The 25,710-nt window shown below is 39.3% G+C and overlaps 1 protein-coding gene across 3 annotated transcripts in view; it reads left to right on the top strand.

Annotated features, from left to right (window-relative positions):
- Positions 1–25,710, top strand: part of ppp2r2bb (protein phosphatase 2, regulatory subunit B, beta b) — a 51,051-nt gene that overhangs the window by 4,470 nt on the left and 20,871 nt on the right. The window contains exon 1 of one of the 3 annotated variants that reach the window (XM_079486769.1): positions 14,847–15,325. The exons of 1 other annotated variant lie outside the window; for it this stretch is intronic. In XM_079486769.1, coding sequence (XP_079342895.1) covers positions 15,256–15,325 — 70 coding nt within the window. In that variant the 5' untranslated portion in view covers positions 14,847–15,255. Of the gene's footprint in view, positions 1–14,846; positions 15,326–25,710 lie in introns of those variants that run through there. One more of the 3 variants, XM_079486770.1, reaches the window with a different exon arrangement.

Raw genomic sequence — 25,710 nt, 5'->3', positions numbered from 1 at the left:
AGAACAAATGAGAGAAGTGAATATCGATTGACCTATGGATTCTGCTAATAGTGGGAAAAACACGTTTACTCTGTTTAATTGGGAAGCTACATCACAGGAACGTCACGGGGTTGGTGTGGTGTCCTCACTTGCCTATACATTTGCCTAGTAGAAGAGACCACTATAGGTAAATGATGAGAGAACTCATTTTGGTGTGAAGTATTCCTTATGTACAGTATAAGGCAGGTTTCACACAACAATTAAAACAACAATTTTACCGTTAAAGTTATGTCTATTGTGTTGAGATTGTATCACTGATTTTGGCCTAAAATACAAAAGCCCATTTAAAGGATTTATAATAGTTTATCATAAATTGAAGACTGATTTGACCTTGAAATCATATTTTATCATTAAACCACAATACACAACATGTTTAATGTGTGAGGGTGCACTCAGTAAATTTTCATTTCGCATCAAAACTTTCAGAAAGACAAATAAAACTACATTTAGACATAATGTTATATGCTCATATGTGTGAGCGGTTGCATGACGCTGTCAATCGTGAGTGAGTGGAGTGGAAGGATGGAAAGGAGAACAGTTTAAAGAAATCAGATTGGACGAACCAAATCATTTCTAGGAACGGGACACGTTTTAGCAGTTTCAGCATCTGTGGGAGAAACTAGGGCAGAGCAAGTTAAAAGATGCAAGATAGGACATGTAGCTATTGTATGCGAGTATATAAACACGTAAGGAAATGCTTAGCTTTAAGTCCAGAGAATTTTTAAATAATACTGTAAATATAGAAGAACAGTGCTAGTATCATTTGATGTTTAGTCGTTGTTCGTTCCACATGATGTTAGTACTACTGAACATTGTGTGCATTGTTGTATTGTAACTTTGTAACTTTTGTAATAAATTCTCGTTCTTCAGGTATAGGCACTAAGGTGCTTCTAGTTTCCAGGTTCTTGATAAAACAAATAGCCCATTTATAGCCCAGAAAGAAGTTCAAAGAGAACATTTACTTGATCCAGTTATGACTTGAGTTGCTAAAAGGAGGTATTCTTTATAGTTCATTACCACATATTCTCCTCAACCACCATTCAGTGAGTTTTTTCATTTAGAAATTGATATTGAAGTTGAAAGAATTGGTCAGGGATGAGATAATAATGTGGGCCCCAGGGAAAGTTTTTGGATTCTTACTTACGATACATTGCTTTATTAACGCCTTGTTCTTTTCTTCTTTCATCTTTTTAGAAAGCCACTCCAGTAATGAATAAAATCATTATTACTCGGCTCGTTGGAATGCTTGATTCTGATTGGCCAGTCGCAACATTTGCAGGTTCGTTATTCCCAGATAACAACCTCTCAAAACTAATAAAGCACGGTAACCCGGATGCAGCAAATCATTTAGACAGGTTTTTTTTGACAAATTGAATATAAATATATCTTTTAATAACATATATTACATTATATTTACAAACCAAATTGCCTGTTTGACACCTTTGAATGTCGTTTCTTACCTTAAAACCGAAAGTAAACGGCTTTTCCTTGCGGAAGTTCTGCATTCGGTAATAATAAAATATTTCAAATTCACATTTCTTGTCCAGTTTTTTCTCATGTGGCAAGTAGCGGTGTATATGTACAAGCATCCGGTGGTTATCTAGACATAACCCGCTTCAGTGTGATGACACTGTCAAGGCTTATTTCTGCCATAACAACCGGCTAACTGTACATGACACCTGTAGAAAACACCTGATTGTAAGTTTGTATAAAATAATAAGTGTAATAATTGTTCTTGATGTTTGATGAAGACTTTGACAATGGCTGAAACGTCACAAAAAAGGCAATTTTTCTAGAGTGAGTGTAACAACACACATACTGTAGCTTTGGAGGCGATAGATAATACAATTACAAAAAATAACAACAATATGAAAGGACTGGAGGAGTGGAAAGACAATCACAAATTATTGATTTGAGTTAAAACACCGCCACAAAACATGTTCACAATATTTGCTTGGAGATGAATGTCAAATTTATTTGACGCTCTGTTTCGACTCTGTTTCGGTAAGTGCTGAGCTTATTTTCATGAGATGTGAGCATCACACACAGATGCCGTCTTCACAGGATCTGTCAGAGATATCTGTTTGTGAACGTGTGTTTATTATAAGACATGTTTGACAGTCACTCCTCGTGGTGCTGTGCTTGGTTGCAGACTGTTTTTCTGATGCGCTTGCAATGTCAGCCATATCATGGGGCTATTTGGATTGCATCACAAAATATGATGATGCAAATGTGATGCCAAGTTCCTTGTATGTAAAAATAAAATCGTATATAAAAATCGCTGATTCTTTACCAAACAATAGAAAACAACACACCAATCTGAAATCTTACAAGGAAATCTGTGTTGTGTCGAACCGACAGATGGGGTTTGAATGGAGAACCTATCATACGGTGGCCCACTAGTGCACAGCAAAACGAAATTTAAAAAGCAAATATAAGTTCACAACACAACGCAATCAATCCACAACAAAACGGAATAAAGCCACAACACAACTGAATAAAGCCACAACACAATAGAAAAAAGCCACAACACAACGCAATCAAGCCACAACAAAACGAAATAAAGCCACAACACAACGGAATGTTGTGACTCGATTCATTTGTGTTGTGGCTTTATTCCGTTGTGTTGTGACTCGATTCATTTGTGTTGTGGCTTTGTTCCGTTGTGTTGTGACTTGATTCATTTGTGTTGTGGCTTTATTCCGTTGTGTTGTGACTCGATTCATTTGTGTTGTGGCTTTGTTCCGTTGTGTTGTGACTCGATTCATTTGTGTTTTGGCTTTATTCCGTTGTGTTGTGACTCGATTCATTTGTGTTTTGGCTTTATTCCGTTGTGTTGTGACTCGATTCATTTGTGTTGTGGCTTTATTCCGTTGTGTTGTGACTCGATTCATTTGTGTTGTGGCTTTATTCCGTTGTGTTGTGACTCGATTCATTTGTGTTGTGGCTTTATTCCGTTGTGTTGTGACTCGATTCATTTGTGATGTGGCTTTATTCCGTTGTGTTGTGACTCGATTCATTTGTGTTGTGGCTTTATTCCGTTGTGTTGTGACTCGATTCATTTGTGTTGTGGCTTTATTCCGTTGTGTTGTGACTCGATTCATTTGTGTTGTGGCTTTATTCCGTTGTGTTGTGACTCGATTCATTTGTGTTGTGGCTTTATTCCGTTGTGTTGTGACTCGATTCATTTGTGTTTTGGCTTTGTTCCGTTGTGTTGTGACTCGATTCATTTGTGTTTTGGCTTTATTCCGTTGTGTTGTGACTCGATTCATTTGTGTTTTGGCTTTATTCCGTTGTGTTGTGACTCGATTCATTTGTGTTGTGGCTTTGTTCCGTTGTGTTGTGACTCGATTCATTTGTGTTGTGGCTTTATTCCGTTGTGTTGTGACTCGATTCATGTGTGTTGTGGCTTTATTCCGTTGTGTTGTGACTCGATTCATTTGTGTTGTGGCTTTGTTCCGTTGTGTTGTGACTCGATTCATTTGTGTTGTGGCTTTATTCCGTTGTGTTGTGACTCGATTCATTTGTGTTGTGGCTTTGTTCCGTTGTGTTGTGACTCGATTCATTTGTGTTGTGGCTTTATTCCGTTGTGTTGTGACTCGATTCATTTGTGTTTTGGCTTTATTCCGTTGTGTTGTGACTCGATTCATTTGTGTTGTGGCTTTGTTCCGTTGTGTTGTGACTCGATTCATTTGTGTTTTGGCTTTGTTCCGTTGTGTTGTGACTCGATTCATTTGTGTTTTGGCTTTATTCCGTTGTGTTGTGACTCGATTCATTTGTGTTTTGGCTTTATTCCGTTGTGTTGTGACTCGATTCATTTGTGTTGTGGCTTTATTCCGTTGTGTTGTGACTCGATTCATTTGTGTTGTGGCTTTATTCCGTTGTGTTGTGACTCGATTCATTTGTGTTGTGGCTTTGTTCCGTTGTGTTGTGACTCGATTCATTTGTGTTTTGGCTTTGTTCCGTTGTGTTGTGACTCGATTCATTTGTGTTGTGGCTTTATTCCGTTGTGTTGTGTGACTCGATTCATGTGTGTTGTGGCTTTATTCCGTTGTGTTGTGTGACTCGATTCATGTGTGTTGTGGCTTTATTCCGTTGTGTTGTGACTCGATTCATTTGTGTTTTGGCTTTGTTCCGTTGTGTTGTGACTCGATTCATTTGTGTTGTGGCTTTATTCCGTTGTGTTGTGACTCGATTCATTTGTGTTTTGGCTTTGTTCCGTTGTGTTGTGACTCGATTCATTTGTGTTGTGGCTTTATTCCGTTGTGTTGTGACTCGATTCATTTGTGTTGTGGCTTTATACCGTTGTGTTGTGACTCGATTCATTTGTGTTTTGGCTTTATTCCGTTGTGTTGTGACTCGATTCATTTGTGTTTTGGCTTTATTCCGTTGTGTTGTGACTCGATTCATTTGTGTTGTGGCTTTATTCCGTTGTGTTGTGACTCGATTCATTTGTGTTTTGGCTTTGTTCCGTTGTGTTGTGACTCGATTCATTTGTGTTGTGGCTTTATTCCGTTGTGTTGTGACTCGATTCATTTGTGTTGTGGCTTTATTCCGTTGTGTTGTGACTCGATTCATTTGTGTTGTGGCTTAATTCCGTTGTGTTGTGACTCGATTCATTTGTGTTTTGGCTTTGTTCCGTTGTGTTGTGACTCGATTCATTTGTGTTGTGGCTTTATTCCGTTGTGTTGTGACTCGATTCATTTGTGTTGTGGCTTTATTCCGTTGTGTTGTGACTCGATTCATTTGTGTTTTGGCTTTATTCCGTTGTGTTGTGACTCGATTCATTTGTGTTGTGGCTTTGTTCCGTTGTGTTGTGACTCGATTCATTTGTGTTGTGGCTTTATTCCGTTGTGTTGTGACTCGATTCATTTGTGTTTTGGCTTTGTTCCGTTGTGTTGTGACTCGATTCATTTGTGTTGTGGCTTTATTCCGTTGTGTTGTGACTCGATTCATTTGTGTTGTGGCTTTATTCCGTTGTGTTGTGACTCGATTCATTTGTGTTGTGGCTTTATTCCGTTGTGTTGTGACTCGATTCATTTGTGTTTTGGCTTTGTTCCGTTGTGTTGTGACTCGATTCATTTGTGTTTTGGCTTTATTCCGTTGTGTTGTGACTCGATTCATTTGTGTTGTGGCTTTATTCCGTTGTGTTGTGACTCGATTCATTTGTGTTGTGGCTTTATTCCGTTGTGTTGTGACTCGATTCATTTGTGTTGTGGCTTTATTCCGTTGTGTTGTGACTCGATTCATTTGTGTTGTGGCTTTATTCCGTTGTGTTGTGACTCGATTCATTTGTGTTTTGGCTTTATTCCGTTGTGTTGTGACTCGATTCATTTGTGTTGTGGCTTTGTTCCGTTGTGTTGTGACTCGATTCATGTGTGTTGTGGCTTTATTCCGTTGTGTTGTGACTCGATTCATTTGTGTTGTGGCTTTATTCCGTTGTGTTGTGACTCGATTCATTTGTGTTGTGGCTTTATTCCGTTGTGTTGTGACTCGATTCATTTGTGTTGTGGCTTTATTCCGTTGTGTTGTGACTCGATTCATTTGTGTTGTGGCTTTATTCCGTTGTGTTGTGACTCGATTCATTTGTGTTTTGGCTTTATTCCGTTGTGTTGTGACTCGATTCATTTGTGTTTTGGCTTTATTCCGTTGTGTTGTGACTCGATTCATGTGTGTTGTGGCTTTGTTCCATTGTGTTGGAACTCGATTCATTTGTGTTTTGGCTTTATTCCGTTGTGTTGTGACTCGATTCATTTGTGTTGTGGCTTTATTCCGTTGTGTTGTGACTCGATTCATTTGTGTTGTGGCTTTATTCCGTTGTGTTGTGGCTTTATTCCGTTGTGTTGTGGCTTTATTCCGTTGTGTTGTGAACCTATATTTGCTTTTTAATTTTGTTTTGCTGTGGACTACTGGGCCACCGTACTATCACCTCCGGGCAGTCCTATCAACTGTGGGAAGACAGATATTTCTAAAATCTCTAGCAAAATTAAAATTAAATAAAATATTTTTGATCAACAGTTAAAGCAGAGATTACTGTACCGTAACTTAAATTGTGCAAAATCCCCTTGAATACGCACGCGACGTACAAAAATGCACCTAACTTTCCAACTTCTATGCAAAAAGGAAAACAAGCTCTTCTCCAAGAAAACAAACCTACATGACCTTCTGACTCTGAACACATCATTGTTTCACTAGGTCTGACTCTATATTAAGGTCTAGGGATGCTCCGATCCGATATTCGTATCGGGTATCGGCGTCGATACGTAATAAAATTCTAGATCGGGTATCGGTGCAATTTGTCACCGATACCCGATCTGACATAAAATTTTTGCTAGACGATGTAAAAGTTCATGGAGACACCGGCGCTTAAACTCTCTCGTGGGCGGCTGTGCTTTGCGCAACGTGTGACACCATACGCTAGCAACGTGTGACATCATACGCTAGCAACGTGCGACATCATACGCTAGCAACGTGCGACATCATACGCTAGCAACATGCTCTGTACGTAGTGCACGTGAACAAGTGAGCAGCGAACAGCATGGAGCGAGCCAAAATATCTGTCATTTGGAGTTATTTTAAAACAGCTACGCCAATAAGTTCCACCGCTTTCATTGTTATGGATGGGCAACCGCTGTCCGTCGTTGCGAATAATGGCTTCAGACTCCTTATAAACCACCTGGAGCCGCAGTACGACACGCCGAAGCGTAAATATTTAACTCTACCTTGAACTGTACCGGAAAGTCAAAAAGCAAACACATATCCGAAAAAATTAAAGATGTCAATGCGGTGAGTTTTACAACAGATATCTCGAGCTGCGACGTGTCCACCGTGTCGCTTTTAAGTTTAACCGCACACTGGTTGGATGAGAATTTTGTGCCACAAAATGCCACGTTAAATGCAACAAAAATGTGCAGTTTTACTCAGCTAGGGAAGCTAGCGTTTTATTCATCTGTTTCTGTGTTGGATGTTAAATTTTATTGTCACTAAACTTTAGTTTAGTTAAGTGGACTTTGCTTTAGTGACTAAAGCATTAAAAAGATCTGATTCATGTTATTTTGAATATCTAAAGCAGTAAAGCTATTACTTTTTTGCTCAATTTCAGCAGCTTTTTTGCGAATTGATTTTTTAATTATTTTTGCACTTTCTTAAAAATGATTAAGAGATTTTGTTTCCATTTATTTATACCCGTTTATCAAGCTAGTGAAGCTGTTGTTATATTCAGCTGCTTAATTTGCACTTTAATTTTGAATGTCTTCTGTCATAAGATAGTGAACACTTTTGTTTTATTTTTCATTTGTTTTGCACCGGTGCTGGTTTAATAAACTATTTACTAAATTTGTGAATCATTAGTTTGTTATTTTGTTTTACGGGGTCAGGAAATTTATGTTAAGTCGAGCCTGATGTCTTGCACAGCAATGCACATAGTTTATTAAGTAATTGTGCACTTTAAAATTTTTACCTTAGTATCGGATCGGTACTCGGTATCGGCCGATACTGAATCTCAGGTATCGGAATCGGTATCGGAAGCAAAAAAGGTGGATCGGAGCATCCCTATTAAGGTCTAACACTTTTTAAGGAGTCGGATTGTTCACGAGGAAGTATTTGCTCAAGGTCAAACAGAATGATTTTGGGTACCTCGCAACTCTTTGTGCAACTATTCATGCATTTTGGTCACTTTTTGTTGATAAAAGGAAGCTTTTTGAGCTTACAGACACAGTGATCGATAACTATCACAAACAAATCACTATCACGCACTACATTTATCATCTGATGTAAATATAGAAAATATAGAAAAGAGTACAGTTTGTTAAATGTAGTGGAATATGTCCATGCGATTAAGATCACCCGTGTCAGGACACCTTTGTGAATTTGATTCAAACATCATACATCGATTAAAGCTAATCGACATCATACATCGAGCCAATCTCATATTAATCTTGAGTACCCGTAGAGTAGTATTGCATACTTCGTATCTTCCAAGAGTCTTTAGTTTGATCACTTTTATAAAAGATAGATACAGCTGTACAATTACTTTCTGAAAAATACGATCTCCTGGGGTGCGCAGGGAGGAACTAAATCACGAGCGCACAATACATCATTGCATTATCCCTGCATAACAATTGATCTACTATAAATTCCTGTTGTTTACATTATGCACGTACACGCGGATTGTCAACAAAACACAGACACGTGACTTAGTTTCACTCACCGGTTCATGTCCGGTATCTTTTAGCACTGGGACCGCTCCATCGATCCAGCTCCAAATCCAGCGTTAAATCCACCGTTTATATAACATCCAGTGCACACAGTGCAGTCTTGATGGTAAGCGGGTCTTCCTCACTCGTCTGTTGACGCTTTTCCGGGAGAATTGCCCAATAAGGGACCGAGAAAAGTTGTTACGAAACTAATTTTCATGTTCGTAAGAAACTTTCAGAGCATAGAAATACTACGTCATACATCCAAGTCATTTTTGACAAGTTGATCAGCAGACGTTTAACATTGTAAAGAACTCAGAGTGCATGAAACACTGTTGCATGGCCCCTTTAAAAATCATTTTAGGAATCCTATCAAAGAAAATAACTTATTTTGCCATTTACTTTGATATTTTGTCATCTAATGCAATGACATTCAAAGATTTTAGGTTTGGCTCTCTTGTTTTCCCTGCCGTGGGATTAAGATTAGATGGATTAGTCTTGCATGGCTGCATGTGAATCTTAAGGGTCCACCTGCTTTGAGCATGCAGACCAGACTTCATCCACAGTTTCTGTAAAGATTAGATTTAAATGGACATCAGTCAAAATGGCACTTCTTTTTGTGTCATGATGCATCATTTGGGAGGAATCCAGTATTGTAGCAGCCAGTCTCTATTAAGCCTTTCATTTCATGCAATGTGCCTTTTGTCTATTCCCTAATAGGACACAAACATCTGGAGATGACCGTTTAACGTAAGCATTTTCTTCTGAAAACAATTCATTAATGCTATATGTTGTCATAATGTTTCCCAAATGACATTTCATGTTAGAGTAACATTCAGCATAGATTTTTAGAGACGTTTATTATTACCATTATTTCATTCGTGTTTATTCGTCTTCTAAAGGGTTCTCGCCCACATACAGTACATTTTTCATAGGTTTAGAATGCAACAAAGTCAACATTTTGCACTTAAGAGAGAAATTAAGGACACCTTAATTCAATGGATTAATTCAAGAACATTAGGTGTGCCGTGTGAAGCTGACAGTGCACAATCAGGTCCCTTGGAATGACTGGCGCCATGATTCCTCCAGCCATAAGTCTGTCAGATCTTCTTGGTCTCGTGGCTTCTTGTTGGACAGTAAAGGCAGGACTGCTGTCTAGACAATCCCATTGACTTTTCTTTCTGCAAGCTCTCTATAGTTTCGCTGCATGGCCGCTGATATGTGCTTGTCTGGTTTAGGACCCCAAAGGACGCTGTTGACGCTGAATCATTGCTTTATGGATCAAAGAGACACTTTTAGAGGGAGTGTCTTGTTCATAGAGACCCAAAGCTGGATTTGAATTGAGCTTGTCTGCGGGGAGGTTATGCCACACATCTGAATCAAAATGGGTACTACAGCTGGGTTGCCTAATGCTGTATGTTGTTCATCGGTTACGCTGTGCACCTGATACTCAATTGTTATGCATCTACAAGACGCGTCACAATCCCTTGATGTAGCTGTGTGAACAGTAATGGGTTGTAAATATGGGTCGGGATGAACGAGCTGGGGTCAACCGTGGGATTTGCATTGTAGGGGCGTTATATATGCACGAGGGGCAACCGATGATGGACAGACATGATGAAAACAAGCTGGCGATGGTTTATTTAGCCTCATTTGGGTTTTGGGAAAAATCTAGGTTAATTCATAAGAGCCGCGGAAAAAAATGATCATTTCAATACATCATTTCTGGATGTATTGTGGATATTCCAGTTCAGTGTCTGTTGAATTTCAACAAAATCAAACCTCTGGAGTGACTAAGTCGTCCAACATCAATGTCAAAGACTGACAGCATGACAAGAAACATGAAAACTGTGATCGAGGTTATCACATACAAATAAATGTAAATACATGTCAAGTCAAGTCAGCTTTATTTATATAGCGCTTTTTACAATTTTCATTGTTACAAAGCAGCTGTACACATTTGACTGTGGTATTGCTTAGAACACATCATATTCTCACATTGCTTTTGCTTACAGTGAGATACACTTTAGTTTTCTATTTATCTAAACATAATTCTTCTAGCTTTATGGGAAACAGAAAATGATCTGTTATAATTTGACTGCTGTTGTTCTGCACAGAGATCTGGAGAGTTCCATCAATAACTGAACCTCACAGCAGCAGGTCGTCTCCCTGCATGCCTCATTTCAGAAGCTCATTTCCTATTCGGTTCTTCCATCAAATCCATGAAAAACACAGACAAAATAAATATGCTGTAAGAAATGCGATCGTCATACAAAAATAAATATACAGCATCGTCATAATGAATCCATTCACAATAGATAAGAGGCTCATACAATAGACAACAGGTGTAATGTTTAGAGTTGGCCAGTGGAGGGCGCCAGCTGACAATGTTTTGTTTGCCCAGCACTGTGATGATGAACAGATGTGTGGGACGCCAGGTGGTCGTGTTTCTGCATCGCTGCCTCCGTCCTGAACTCCTGTCATTTTAGGCCTCAATAAACATTTGGACTGCCAGATCTGTGACACTTCAGACGACGTGAACGAGACACGTGCGTTCGTGCACGCTCGTGTTTACGTATGCCTTGGCATCCTCTGTATCTCGCAGCACAGATGGCCATCGTTATTCTTATTAACTGACAACCGCAAAGGAGAACGACATCTTAGCTAGCAGTGAACGTTCTTTCGAAGTTCCCTCAAAATGAACCAAAACGTTCTTGCAGTAACGTTAAACAAGCATTTCAATAACATTGTGTGGCGGTATAAACAATATTCTTCCGTTTTTAATTGAAACAGTGTTTTAAAAACATCCGGTTAAAGTCAATTCATACATGTATAGTCATAATAACCCGTGAGACGAAGACCCCACACCTCTGGGTTCATGCCACCTGATCACTGAATATAGTAAGGGTCACCTCATTACTATTTCATCACCATCAATGCCTTGTTAAGATGCTTCCTCCCATTAATAATTCAACAGCCATGTTCAGGATTCTTAAGTTGAATCTGTTATTCAACCCTCAGACCTCGAGCTTTAAACAAATGGAAATATATTGATGACAGATGGACAGATGGACAGATGTGTGTTCTCATCGTCATGGTTACACTGGCTCAGACTCAGTGGGTCCGGCGGGGGAGCGGAGGTTCCCGCTATGAGCTGTCTGCCTGATCCACGGAAGAGTGGATCTCTGCGCGAAGAGTGACGGATGTTGAGGACAACGGGTCAGCGTTTAGAAGCAACGGAGGCGAGCCACATGGCATCTCTGGTTGTCAGATCTGTTGATCTTAGTCATTGACCTGCTCCTGTAGCTCAACTGGTAGAGCATGACACCAGCTACGTATGTCGATGTCATGGCTTCGAATCTCAAGGAATTTGTGCCTTGAATTACTACATGGTGTTTTGTATGAAAGACTCTGGCAGGTTAATGACATGAAATGTATGTTCCAAGTTCCTACACACAGATTTTAAAGGAGCGATGTGGAGATTTTAGTCGCATCTAGTGGTTAGGTTGTGAATTGCAACCAAAGGCTCACTCCACGCCTCTCTTTTGAAGCACTACGGTGGCTGACACAGGACTAAGATGTTGTCACGTTTCCGCTTCTTTGCTGAAGGACATAACGTATTTATGAAACCCGCTCTGTAGAGCAGTTTGTCCAACAACATCTTGAATTCCATGCAATGGGACCCGCGGTGTATGTAGATAGAAACAGCTCATTCTAAGATAATAAAAACATAACGCTTCATTATTTAAGTTTTTTTTACACCTCTGAACACATGGTTATGTCCATTATATTGCATTTCTGTCAATACATCTTCCAGAAAATCTCACATGGGACCTTTAAAGGACTTGTAGAAAATGACATGTACATTTATTACAAGCTCACTTTGCTTGACCATGCACCCGGTCTGCACTTTTTAATTTAATGCATTTGTGTTTTTGCTGAATGTAGTTTTTCTAAATGTAAAGCAGGCTATCACAGTGGCGACGGACAGCTGCTGGCAAAACTCAGATGTCTGCCAAACTCTGACAATTGATTTAGCATCAAATGAGACAATGAAAGAAAACTAGCCAATGGATTTGTGTGTCAGTGATGTCTGCCATAAGCAGAACATATTGACTGTGACTGTTCAGGACATATGGTTCAGCGTTTTTGTTAGATGGAGCCTAAACAGTTCGATCTTCTTTCTGCACTGTATCCATCTGTACAAATGTGACCGTATCCTTTTGTGACGCCATTGACTTAACTATACTGTATGCATGCAGTTTAACATAAAACACATAATAAATATGCAGTGTGCATTACATATTATTCACATATGCAATCAATTCCGTATAATGTTTGGATGTATTTTCTACCTTAGCATATCTTGCCGTTTAGAATTCATACTGAAGCTATTGTTTCTGTTTTAATGTCTTTGGCACTTGCATTTAGCAGACGCCTTAATCCCAGGTGACTATAGTGGATTCTATATTTTTGATCAGTTTGTGTGTCTCCTGGGAATCAAAACCCTTGTGCCGACCTTGTGTTGCTAGCACCAAGAAGATTTTTTTTAAAAATGCGATTCATTCATATACATGAAGCACATACAGTATATTTCTAATGACTTTTTTCACTTTCTCACGTTCACATATACATGCACATATATTTCTAGTATTAGAAATTCTCCAGTACAGACAGATACGTGCATTAAATCGATAAAATAGTGTATTTTCTCCCTGCAGTAGAGAAACATAATAGAAATATATTACGATAATGAAACCAATATTATAATAATATATTTTGTGAATATATTTTATGTTGTGTATATTCAAGTGAAAATAATGAAGATGTTCTTAGGAAAGCAACTGCACAGGTGCAAAATGTTCGAGGGTGGTCACCCACGAGGCTGATGGTTAAGGCATGAAGACAAAACTAGGGCATCCTTCGTGCTTTGGTAATGGCTCAGCTCAATAGTCAACAACAGCTTTTCTAGCGAATGAAGGACAAGCACACATTTCAGTGCAATCTGACATGCACAGATTACCTATTACATTTACATTTAAGTCATTTAGCAGCTTTTATCCAAAGCGACTTACAAATGAGGAAACAATGTAAGGAATTGGAACAACATAAGGACAATTATAAGGACTGTTATATAGTGACAACAGACCTGAGGGTAAAATTGAGGTCATGAGGATTTGAGGACTTTTCTTGCACACACACACACACACGCACGCATAACCCACTGCCTCGTGATAGAGTTGGCAGACTGCTGCTGGTGTGTGTGTCCTGAATGGAGGAGTGTTAATTAAAGCAGGAACACTATTGATCTGAGCCTCCTCCAGCTTCCCCCAACACGCCCCATAACCTCACGTGTGTGTGTATGTGTGTGTTTGAGAGAGAGAAAGGTGTGGAAGGACTGATATACAAAAGAAGGAGATGTTAATGCCAAAATGTACATTCGCCAGTTGTCTGAATCACTCTATATTGTATTTAACACTGCAATATCATAGTACATATATTACATATTTAACCTGGAATAGTGAATGTGCATGACTTATCATCAGGTTTCTACTGTAAGCCTATGACTAAGTTGAAACCTCTCTTGAGTGAACAGAAAGAGTCATCTGTAATTCCACCAGAACTGGTATCAAGATATCGTCCGGGGGGTTGGCGTGCCCTGTTATCTCATAATTAAAGGGATTTGAGGTAGAGAAGAGTTCACTCTGCCCTTAGTGTCGCGTAATAGGATTGGGACGTGGGGATTTTTAAGTGGTGGTAAACTGTAAGAAAAGATCTGGGGCGTAATCTTTTATACTGGGTATTGTTGAGGATCTTAGAGAATGGATTGGATTCCTTTCCAGTGAAATTTAAGGGCAGCGACGTGTTAAATAACTCGTTCCGTCTGTTAATATAAAACTATCAGGTCAGTGGCCAAATACACACTTGGCACACTCCAAAATGCCATTTACCTCAAAGTAACTAAAAGATGAGTATAAAATAAGAAGCCTGCTCAAGCATTTAGACATTTCTAAGAAATAAAACCGTTTAAAATATTGGAAAAATGTCTGAAAAGCCTTAAAGAGGTCACAAGGCGCGAATACATGTTTTTCTGTCTTTGGTGTGTTAAAAGTTGCCCATGTGTAGCCGGTTCTTCTCGCCCCGCTCTGAACATATTTAATATGATATATATATATATATATCTTGAATGCACAGTGAGTTGCTTTGGATAAGAGCACCTGCCAAATACATACATGTAAAAGATACGTAAAGTAAGACTAAAAGGACTTTGCATACAATACTGTATAAAATACTGTATCGTGATTTTAAAATCTAACTTTATGCAGATTTGCATTGAAATTAGTTTTGTTTTATTATTACGAAAATGAAGAGTTTGGTTCCCAAAAGAGAGAAAATATCCAGTTTTTATTATGTTAATATGTTTTATTGTGTTGTGTTAGTGAGGTGTGTTTTTGAGTTATTATGGCTCAAATCAAAACAAACCAACAGCAGCTTGATGGATATTAAATGTTGATCAACTAAAAACTGTAACAATTTAAAAGAAGTTTCATTTCCATGCTCCGTGTCGTCACGATAACATTATATAAAAACAAATGATCTATATACATTAATGAACTACTTTTCACATCATCACGCTCGTTTGCGTGCTCACGCCGGTGTGATGCCGACGCAGGCGGTGCGCGCTCTCGGGAGGAGTCACCGAGCGCGCCAGTCTAATGCGGCGCGTCGACACGAGCGTTCACGTCAGTGCTTCACCGCGCTCACACGACACGGTTCCCGAAACAGCTCGATCGAAAGCGTGGACGCGTCTTGCGTCTCGTATACTTTACATTAAATCACGTCGTTCGGTTTGTCGTTTGCCAGCCGAGGGATTTAAGATCCGCCGCCGATTCATTTCTGTTCACCATGACTGCGCGTCCGCGTGTCGCGCGGCGGACTCTGGGCTGAACGCATGGACGCGGATCATGGATGGCGCGTCGCCTTTCTGCTTCTTCTCTCGGTGTAACCAGCGCGTTTCTCGATGGATGAGGACATAGACTCCCGCAAGATTAACAACAGCTTCCTCCGGGACCACAACTATGCGACCGAAGGTAAACGAATCAGACTCGCCATCACCTCCGCAGGTGCACAGGAATGAAAACATGAATGAATGATCTCGATTTGAAGGTAACCCGAAATGATGAGAGGGAGACAAATCTCAATGTGTTGACAAAGTCATCCCTCATCATTTTATAGGGACAGACGCGTGTGTATAAGTGTGTCAGTGATGCTGGCTTTTCCTTCTGGTGTGCATAGATGCTCTAACGTGAAATACAGGCTTGTTGTGTTTTATTGGGACTGAAATAGATGAGCAGACAGACTAACACCTTAAGAAGATTTTCTACTGGTGAATTAGTATGGCAGACCAAATCCTTAAGAGCAGGGAGTTAACATCTAAGCAAAATGTTTTACTGGAATTGTTCTCATCTCTACGCAGTGCTGGAGATCAGCATGTCGTGTTTTCTTTCCACACAGTTGCATTTTGGATCGTGCGTGGACACAGTTCTTGCTTGTTTTCCAGTGCCTAGATCATATTGACAGTGTAAAGGCATTCTTCTCCTCCTGACAATAGACAGATGACGAGTTTCGGCCCTCCTCATGCTCAGACAAGAAGCCTTCAACAGGACTGGTGCGACGTATTCGTGAATGGGGGTTGGTTGGAGACGAGGTGGTGAGAGAAAGAATAAATCAAAGATTGAAGCCGGAGAAAACTGAGAGAGATGTGATGGCATCCCGGCAGCGAAAATCCACATTTAAAGTCACCATGAAACGGAAGTTGCCATTGACTTCTTTTCCGTATCGTGTATCCGAGTGAAACGGCTTCTGAATTTAGAAAAAAAATGTTGGGCGGGGCTTTATTTTGGCCTTTTCCTTTTTGATTGGTAAGTTGTGACGTGGTCCTGGAGGGCGAAGGCTAAAAATGCCAGGCGGCCATTGGACGGTCAGTATAGTCCCACCTCTTTTTTGGTGCTGACGTAATGCGGTGAAGAGTTGTTGTTGAGAGAGGAGCTTAACGTTTTTGACGATTAAAGATTACGAGTGCAAATGAATTAAATAAAAATAATGGTGTGCAAGTCATTTATATTAAACACTGCGTGAAACACTTCAAATTTTCCTGTTTGATTGCACGGTGAATTTAAAGGTAAAAAGAACATCATCGTTTGTTTTAGATGTTATTCATTGTGGATACACGATTTACGGTTCAAAACGCTGTATTTGCCACATACCGTTTTTATCTCCTCTTTGCCCCGCCTCTTTAAAATGTGCTTATCGCTCTGAAAAGCGAGGTGTGCTGTGATTGGCCGGTTAACCAGTGTGTAGTGATTGGTCGATTACTGCAAGCGTGTGACCGAAATGTAACGCCTCTTACCGTATTTGGAACAACAGGTTCCGAAGCAATTGCACTGATAGGTACGCCCACCTTACTGGCGTTTACATTTGGGCGGTCTTAGTCAAGTCACACCATGAACTGACGTAGATTTGTGGGGGTGTGGTTACAAGAAGCGTTTCAGGCAGGTCTGGGTGAGCATTAGCTTTAAGATAGAATGCATCATTTTTTCCGACACCTACATTTTTGCAATTTTACGTGTCTAATGCATGCATGTGTAATGGAGGCTAGCTAGTGAAGAACTGTGCAGTGTGTAAACCTCTCTCCCCGACCAACAGAGATGCTCTAGCGATAGACGCTAGGGACTGCTGTCTTTAGCATCCTTGTTAGAGAGCCCGTATCCCATTCTGATGCTAGTTCGAGGCCCACACAGACCGGCTACACATGGGCAACTTTTAACACACCGATTTTGAACGATTTTATTTTGTAGAAATGTCTTAATGCTTGAGCTGGCTTCTTATTTTATACTCATCCTTTAGTTATTTTTACATTGTCACTTGTTTCACTTTGAGGTAAACGGCATTTTGGAGTGTGCCAAGTGTCGATTATGTCTGTGTGTATTTGTCCACTGACCCGAGTTAACCTCCTCTCATGTAGAGAAAAGCACGTCCTATATTCCGCTTCTCATTTCCCCTCGATCATTCTCTGTGAATAATGCAAATGTTCCTCTCCCGTTCGTCACATCAGCCCCTGTTGAACATGCCGTCTGCGTGTGCCTGCCAAAATTACTCTTACATAAAAGGCAGACAAATGATTAGATCACAGACTATTAATAGCATATTATAAGATAAGGAAAACCTATTAGCCTATAATGCAGTGGGACGCAATGAACATAAATGGTAAAGCACAGAAAAGCTTCAGATTTACACCTGCAAGAGAGTCGCAGAGTTTGCAAAAGCATTACGAACAATGGGTTGAGATGTGTAGGTCTCACAGCTTGAGCCGTGACCCATCATGCCACTGATGCTGCTGTGGTTTTGACAATCGGATAAATAAATGATGACTTATGCATTTTTAAAGCGGTTTTAATGCACAAGTGTTTACCCTGCCACGCTCTGGTCCACAAGCTTATATCATCATCTTTGTGCAGATCGTATATAGGCTACAGTAAATCTTTAAAGTATAATAACTGTATTGACATTAACTAACATTGTCAAGGTTGCTGAAAAACGAAATTGTTCATTGTTAGCTAATGTTTGCTAATGCATTTACTAATGTTGTTAACTAATAGCACCTTATTGTAAAGGGTTAGCAAAATAACTCCCAAACCTTTCTGAGAGTAAACGTGAACATTGATGATGTGATGATTATGGTGAGATGGAGAACTTAAGGTGGTTTGGCTGTTGACTGCAGGTGAGAATGAGACGGGTTTACTGATGGGGATATAGAGACACTTGCCGAGCGATTTTTCTTTCATCTGATCTTGGAAGTCTTATCTGGCTCATCTCCTTCCCTCCAGATGCCTCATGAGAATTTTCCGGCAAGCACAAATAATTTTTTTACATGTAGTTTTAAGAAAAGACGTTTTATCGAACTCCAACAGTAATTTTGTGATATGAACTGCGGTGCTTATAAAGCTCATTTCAAATATGTTTGAATGTGATATTTTTCTTGCCTTGGATCAGTTGTCTTTTTGTTCACATGTAAGGTATCCAAACTTTGCTCATTTATCCAAAGCTAAAAAAAATAAAGACCCAGTTTAGCCCACAAACAAGCAGACGCATCAAGTACAATAGGTTTTGTGCAGGATATGTAAAGACATTGAACCGACTCCAGCATACTCCCCTCCTCCAGCTCCAACAGAAGCCTAAAATAGGGCTGCTTCCTTTGGGACACTTGCGAGTTCAAAAGGGAAAAGAGAGATGGTGAAAAACAGAGGGGGTGTATCCTACTGAGGATTAATAACATGCACTGAGATGTTATTGACTGTGATTCTGACTTCCTTAGAAATCATGCTTTGCAGTATAGCTTCCATGAACATGTATTGGAAAATAAAAAAAATAGTGATCCATGCCAAAGCTAAGGATTCCCTCACGATTTATCTTGGTTGGCAGGGTGTTTCTAAGGGATTGCTATATGGTTGCTTACAGGGATAGTTCACCCAAAAAGTAAGGCCAAACTTTGTAAACCAGAGCCTTTGAGAGAGAGAGAGAGTTGCGTCAACTCCATAGACGCCATTGGAAACGTTTTTAACAACAGCAATGGCGGTTCATGGAGCCTCTATATAGTACCCGAATGTTACTAGTAACCCACAGAGCTGCAGCAAAACATACGGATTCAGGTGAATCTGAATGCTCAATGAATCCCGTGACAGGCCAAAAATGTTAACTTCTGTTGTCGTGGTTTGTCTGTGAATTGTGTGTTTTTGCGTGTGTTTTGGATCATGTATTAACCCTGCATATGCTGCAAATGATATGATGTGAGCACTTTTGTTCTTTATGTGTCTCATAGGAATACATTTGTGTTTACAAGAAACCATATGCATACGTGTGCATATGGGTGACATTAATCGGATCTTGTTTGTGAGCCAAGATGTCTAGGTGTTTGTGGAATTCACTGGAACTCAATTTCTATTGTTCTTGAGACACGGGATCTAGTCATTTCGCTGCCTTGAAATTGCCTATTGTATAAGCGACAGTCACAATATCAGGGTGGGAGAGAATGGCCATCAGCAGAGAGGTCAACTGTTGCTTGTTGGAAGATTCAGGGTCTTTTTTATCGGCTTTGTATGTTGATAATAAGGTACAGAGGTCAGACATTTTTAGAGAGACGTTTTTACAGTGGCTATAGTGCACAGAAACATTTACGAATTTACGTAGAAATTCCCACAATGCACCATAGAAAACAGTGATCACTGGTACACTTTGAAAAATCCTGTAAAAATTATGTCCCAACATGTTTACACACTATTTTACAGCAAACTTGTACATTTACAGTTTATATAATTTTTGAGTTTTTTACTACATTTAAAAAATGTGTAAAGGTATATAAAATGGTAAAATGATTTTATACTTTCTAGCTGTTGTCACGTCACTTCAGTATCTTAAATTAGGAAACAAGAAGATATTGTATATTATATTTTTTTTGTTCTGTTGAACACTGTTGAGATATTTTGAAGAATTTAGGAACACAAACAGTTCTGGGGCACCTTTGACTACCATTGTTCCTACTATGGCAGTCAATGATGTCTTCAGAGTATTTGAAAATTGCTATCAATCTTCCAAATACCTTTCGCTGTGTTCATCAGAACAAAGTAATTTACACAGTTATGAAAGAGAGAATGATAGAGAATGTTAGGAAAAAATAATAGATGATACCTTCGGCAAAGGTTCATTTTATTTTATTAAAGAGGTTTTTATGTCTTTTGACCAATCTCATACTATAAAATAATACCTTTAAGCAACAGTTATGATTCGAGGATAAAGAAAAGAGGATGCATATGGCACGTTTCCAAGTCATCATTTGGCATATTAAGTATTGCACCGTACAATGAGTTTTGATATTTCTACATCCCTAGATATGAATAATTTCACCTCAATTATTTTGTTTTTGTAATCGTTGGAAACCCTTACTAAGAGCTCTAGCTCAACTTATAAATAATCTTGCGTATTGTAAGGTAAGGACACCGTTTTAACACGGGTTGTTTATGTGTTTGCTCAGTAACTGCCACCAAATAATTGTTAACCAAAAAGTGACTGATTTCATCTTTAACACAGCAAAATCCGAAAGAAGATAGATCCTCAAATGAGCATTTTTTCATCCTCAACATGAATGCATTCCCTATCCCTTAAATCCTACAGGGACAGCACTTACCATCACCACATACAGTAGAATCAAAGTTTTATGTTGCTCGGACAAACAGTGACTGGCATCTGGGCTTTTGAAACAGGAATGATGTAGTGACCCATTAAAGGGTAGTTTCAGCTTAGCCTGTATTCTCCTTTCAGCAATCCCTCCAGTCTTTCCACCATCTCTTGATGGAGTGGTCCAGAAACTCAATTCGCTGTGTGTTCTTTGTGCGTAGGACGATGTCTCTGGACACCGGCTGTTTATTACCTCATATTCACAGCCTGGCAACATGCCCTTCAGACCTTCTGACCCTACGTTAGTCTAAAGGATGTGTCGTTCTGCTATAAACGATGGATGGGGGGGTGGTGCAGGTCGTCTAGCAGGGGATCCTTGTAACCCTCTTGCGTGGGCTCATTAAATTCAGATTGCTGATGCATCAGTTTTGGCGCCTCTCGTTCTTTGTCATATGCCCTGCGGCATTTAAGCACCAGCATTTTTTTGGTGTTTACACTGCGGTAGCTGCCATTCTGGTGTTACCACACACCTCTTATTACATTTACCACGTGCACGAGAGGAAAACCTGTCTGTTCTTTTGCTCTCCTTTAGGCATGAGCCGAATACCGGTTTCAAGGTATACCCAGGTTTAAAAGAGTTAAGGTTTCCAAACCACTCAAATTGTACCGTTTCTAAGGTATAAGCTGTGCTTACGGAAAAATAAATAAGAAATCATGTAATTCAATGTTTGATGTTTATGTCTAATATATATGACAAAAATATTTAAAGAAAGAATATTGACATTTCAGGGTTTTATTTTATTTTATTGGTTCACAATTACTTGAATTGTGTCCAGTTGAAAAGTCGGGTCACACTTCAGAATAGGGGGCAATTCTCGCTATTAACAAACCATTATCTATTTACCGGATTAACTGTTCATTTGTTGCTTATTAATAGTTAGTAGGTAGTTGTTAGATTAGGTATTGGGTAGGATTAGGGATGTAGAATAAATGACATGCAGAATATGTGCTTTCTACGTACTAATAAACAGCCAATATGCCAATAATAGTCATGCTAATAACAACTAGTTAATATTGAAAATTGGCCCCTACTGAAGTGTTACCGTTTTTGGAAATAAGAATAGCAAAACCTTGGTATTTTTTATTATGGCTGTTATACCACCAAAATCTCATACCGGCCCATGCCTACTCTCCTTATTACTCTTCCATCTGTCCTGTGGTTTGCTTCTTTCATGCTCGGTGATAGACAAGTGAATGTGTCCCAGTGCTCATTGACCATCATTTAACAGAAGCGGTCATTTAAAAGATTTTTCCAGTGATGTACTGAATTGGTAGTAATCTTTGTGTAGCTGTCATCACATTATCGACGACAGTATGTATGGAAACCTGTATGAAAACATGTCAAATTGCTGAAGATGCTTCTTCATTAAACCACAAACGGACATCTTCTATAGACACATGATGCCATGGTGAGGGTTATCAGAGGTCGATAAGATTGAATTTTGCCCTTAGTATTGAATTAACTGCTGCTGGAGTCAGTAGAGGTTGAAAATCGAGTGAAAACGTCCAAGGATGCAAAATTGCAAGTGCTGCGTTTGATTGTTTTATATTGGATCAGCTTCCCCATTTTCAGGGCTGTTCAACGATAAATCATGATTATTCACATCCAGAAAAAAAGCTTTTACGTGTCTGTGCATATTTATTTTGTATTAATAAACACATACACATATTGACACTATATGCGTTTTGTGATCTTTTTTCTTGCATTATACCATTCCGCACAGGTTTAAATGCAGTTTTTATTTCTTTTTCTTTTCTTTTTCAACATAAAAAACCTATATACAGGATAAAATATAAATGTGTTATGATTATTTATTGATAATTATAAGCTTGATGCGAAATTGTGACTAAATAAAATTAAGTCATCATTAACTTAATTTACATAAACCAATATTAAAATTTTCGTTTTTAATATGAAATTATTGAAAAATGCCCATCCCTAATATATACATGCAGATATATTAAAAAAATACAAATTAAACATGCACAGACATACTGTATATTAGGCAAACAAATTGCGATTAATCGTTGAATAGCCCTACAGCGGCTGTCATGCATTCAAAACCAAGCCGAAAATATTCTCATAAAACCAAATCTCGACATTGTTCAGGCAAAGTGTCTTCTATTTATAGTCAACGGGTGCCACAAATACAGTGTTGTTAACCTAGCAACCCTGTTAAATTATTTGCAAAACTGGAATATCGCATGAAACATTTGCGGTGAGGGTGCCGTTTCCATCCAACGAGTCAGTAGTAACTTACTGATAATTTGGGAGCAAATAACACTGAGAAAGATGGAATCTGCAGCAGTAGGTGAAGCTGTTTTCTTGTCACATGATCACAACTTTTATGATTCACATCAACAATTTGATTCTGTCAATGTGTTTCCATGGTGATTTATGCACATTTCTACCTAGTGAATAAAACATGATCCTACTTGTTTTTATGCAAATTCTCAGAATTTATGCCCATCTTTGTGTTTCCATCCAGCATTTATTCATGCGATATTCCAAAATGTGCATTACAATTGGTAGATGGAAACACTATTGTTCCGTAAAATTAATTTAGCTTATTTGGTTGAACACGAAAATCCCTAAAATCTACGATTGCCACAGTAACTGCTGTTGGTTATTGTTCACTATAATGTTTTGCACTACTATACCTATAGGAAAATACAGACACAGTCATGCTTTGATGATAAAAATTTGTGAACGGAACTGAAATAATGAACGAAAATAATCAATGTAATTCCTGAATTGGTCCAGCTTTGATGGATACAAAGTTATGGTCCAAGTTTCATCAAACGCCATTCCTCTCCAATATCCTTTTGTAGATCATGAGGGGGTGATGGGGGGCTCAAGGTACCCAAATATTAGTAGTCGTTCGTCACATTGTTATAAAATCATATAGATGTGTCAAAGCATTTAACAGTCTGACCTGCTTGCTAATGTGACACGCTCAGTGTGTCATTAAGAGAACATCATAAGTGTGATGAAGTCTTTATCATTTCATGATGTCTTCCCCCAGCTGTTTTGCTCAGTCGGTGAAGTCAGTGTGCTTATCTTATTGGATTTCACATGCTAATATCTTCAGCAAAGGACATATCAGGTCAGGAGAACCCTAGGAGAATATATTTCTGCTGGTATATTCAACAACATTAAAATGAAAAATAAACTGCTGCTTGGATATGGTGTGACATTTGTGAGAGGTCAGGTGGGCGGCACAGCTGTTACAACCCCAGCACTGGAAGTAAAGAGCAAATCTGTCACAGTGATGTGTGTAAAACGCCTGTAGTTCTGTGTTTCACCTGCCCCATGCAAAACACTTTCCATTTACAGAGTCGAAGCACAATAAAAGCGTATTAGATGCAGCCGGTCGCAGATGTTGCCTGTAATAAAGACAAATAGTGCCAATGTGGGGGGTGCCATCAAATGCTGATGCAGAAGCGTTTTATAAGCTTGTGCACGAGAGATAATAACCAGAGCCTTTAATGCAGACCAGATGTCACATTCACACATGTGCTCAACTGCTTAGTCGCACTCAAAACTACACACTTGTACACTATTTCAGAAACATACTACAAATGACGGCGATGCATCTGAAGAAATGTTGAAAAGCAGTATTATTTAACCCTACATTGTCTTTAACCTGTGTCATTTGTATTTTCGGCTTGGTTCTGCATATTTAGTGCTGCTGTGCACAGTCATAAATCTGAATTGATTTGATATCTATGGGTCTATTTTTATTTCCTTGTGGACTGGGTCTTTCTCCACCACTGCAGGGGAAGTCTAGTGCTGCTTCAGCAAAACGACTCTATATATTTGCTGCAATCCCCTGGTCAACATCAAGAGCTTCACGTCCCCCATTATTTAGCAATGGATGACCAACTGCAGTCTATACGAAATACAAGGGACCAGGACAAATGGCTTGTCTGTATATGCGTGTTTAAAGCGATTATCGTAAAACGAAATAAATTGAATTGAGAATCGAAGACCTGAATGGGCGGACTGCATCTTTTTCAGCATAACAACGGTCAACGACGTGAGTCAAATTATCTAAACACTACGTCATACATCAACACCACGTAGCATCCATTGGAAACAATGGCGTTATTCACTCGGTCACTTCAAGATGCCCGTACGATTATGGTCAACGACGTGAGTCAAATTATCTAATGACATCAACAACCAAAAAGCGCTTCAGGCTATCCGTGTCAAGCTACGTTCACAAATATATAAAAGCTAAGTCAACTTTTGCACTTACTCAATGCATGATGGCAAAGGCATATAGGAATTTTTAGCCGTAGTGTTGTTGGTTTGCTGAAATTTGAATGTTTACTTACTAAACACATTGTTATCACTTTTTGAACCATTATGACCAATGAGAGTGGATGTGGCTTAGCTGGTTGAGATTTTAGCAGATCATCACCCGGTACGCATATAGCCTTTTCGTGTCGGGCGTCGTGAATGCCGCGAACTGGCCGACGCTGTTGCTGCGAAAGCGCAATAGTCCCTTAAATCCAGTCTTCCGCAGAAGTTCAACTTGAGTGGCATATTGGCGTGAAGAGCTGATTGACTAATATGACACGTCCGGATGCACGAGGAATGCAATGCTTTGGTTTGGGGTTTACACACAGTTACAGTAAATCTGATTTATATTTGTTCTTAACCTACATAAGAGCTCCCTTAGGCTTTTGGCCTCTGTCGGAGAGGTGCATTGTGGTTTTGCACCGCTGCTATATCAAGGTTAGCATGTAATCTCTCTGGATCATAAGATTCAGAGCGAGGCGCGTTTGTTATTGACTGCATCTCAGAAAACACGACTGCCTTGCCAAACACCCTTTGGCTGCTCCATTCAATTTATTCATGAAGCGAAATATTTTAGCTTCGGCCCCCGGGGGTATATTCATCACTCGCAAAGTAAATCTGCCCATATATTTGGCTCAAAAGTACAGTAGAAGACAGTAGGGAGGGGAGGAGGATTATAGGGAGGCAGATTTGATTTACTGTATATATTTAATAAAGATGCACCAATACAAAGTTTCTCCACGGACACCGATAACCGATTATTAAGAGTGGTATCTGCTGATAATGTTATTAATGAATATAATATATGAATGAACTATTAATATTGAACATCAAACTGGTGATCTTTCTTAACATTTTCTATATACAGAGCACAGATTC

The sequence above is a fragment of the Barbatula barbatula genome (genome assembly GCF_947034865.1).
Source record: "Barbatula barbatula genome assembly, chromosome: 22".
NCBI classification, from domain to species: domain Eukaryota; kingdom Metazoa; phylum Chordata; class Actinopteri; order Cypriniformes; family Nemacheilidae; genus Barbatula; species Barbatula barbatula.
This window is presented reverse-complemented; position numbering and strand designations above follow the sequence as displayed.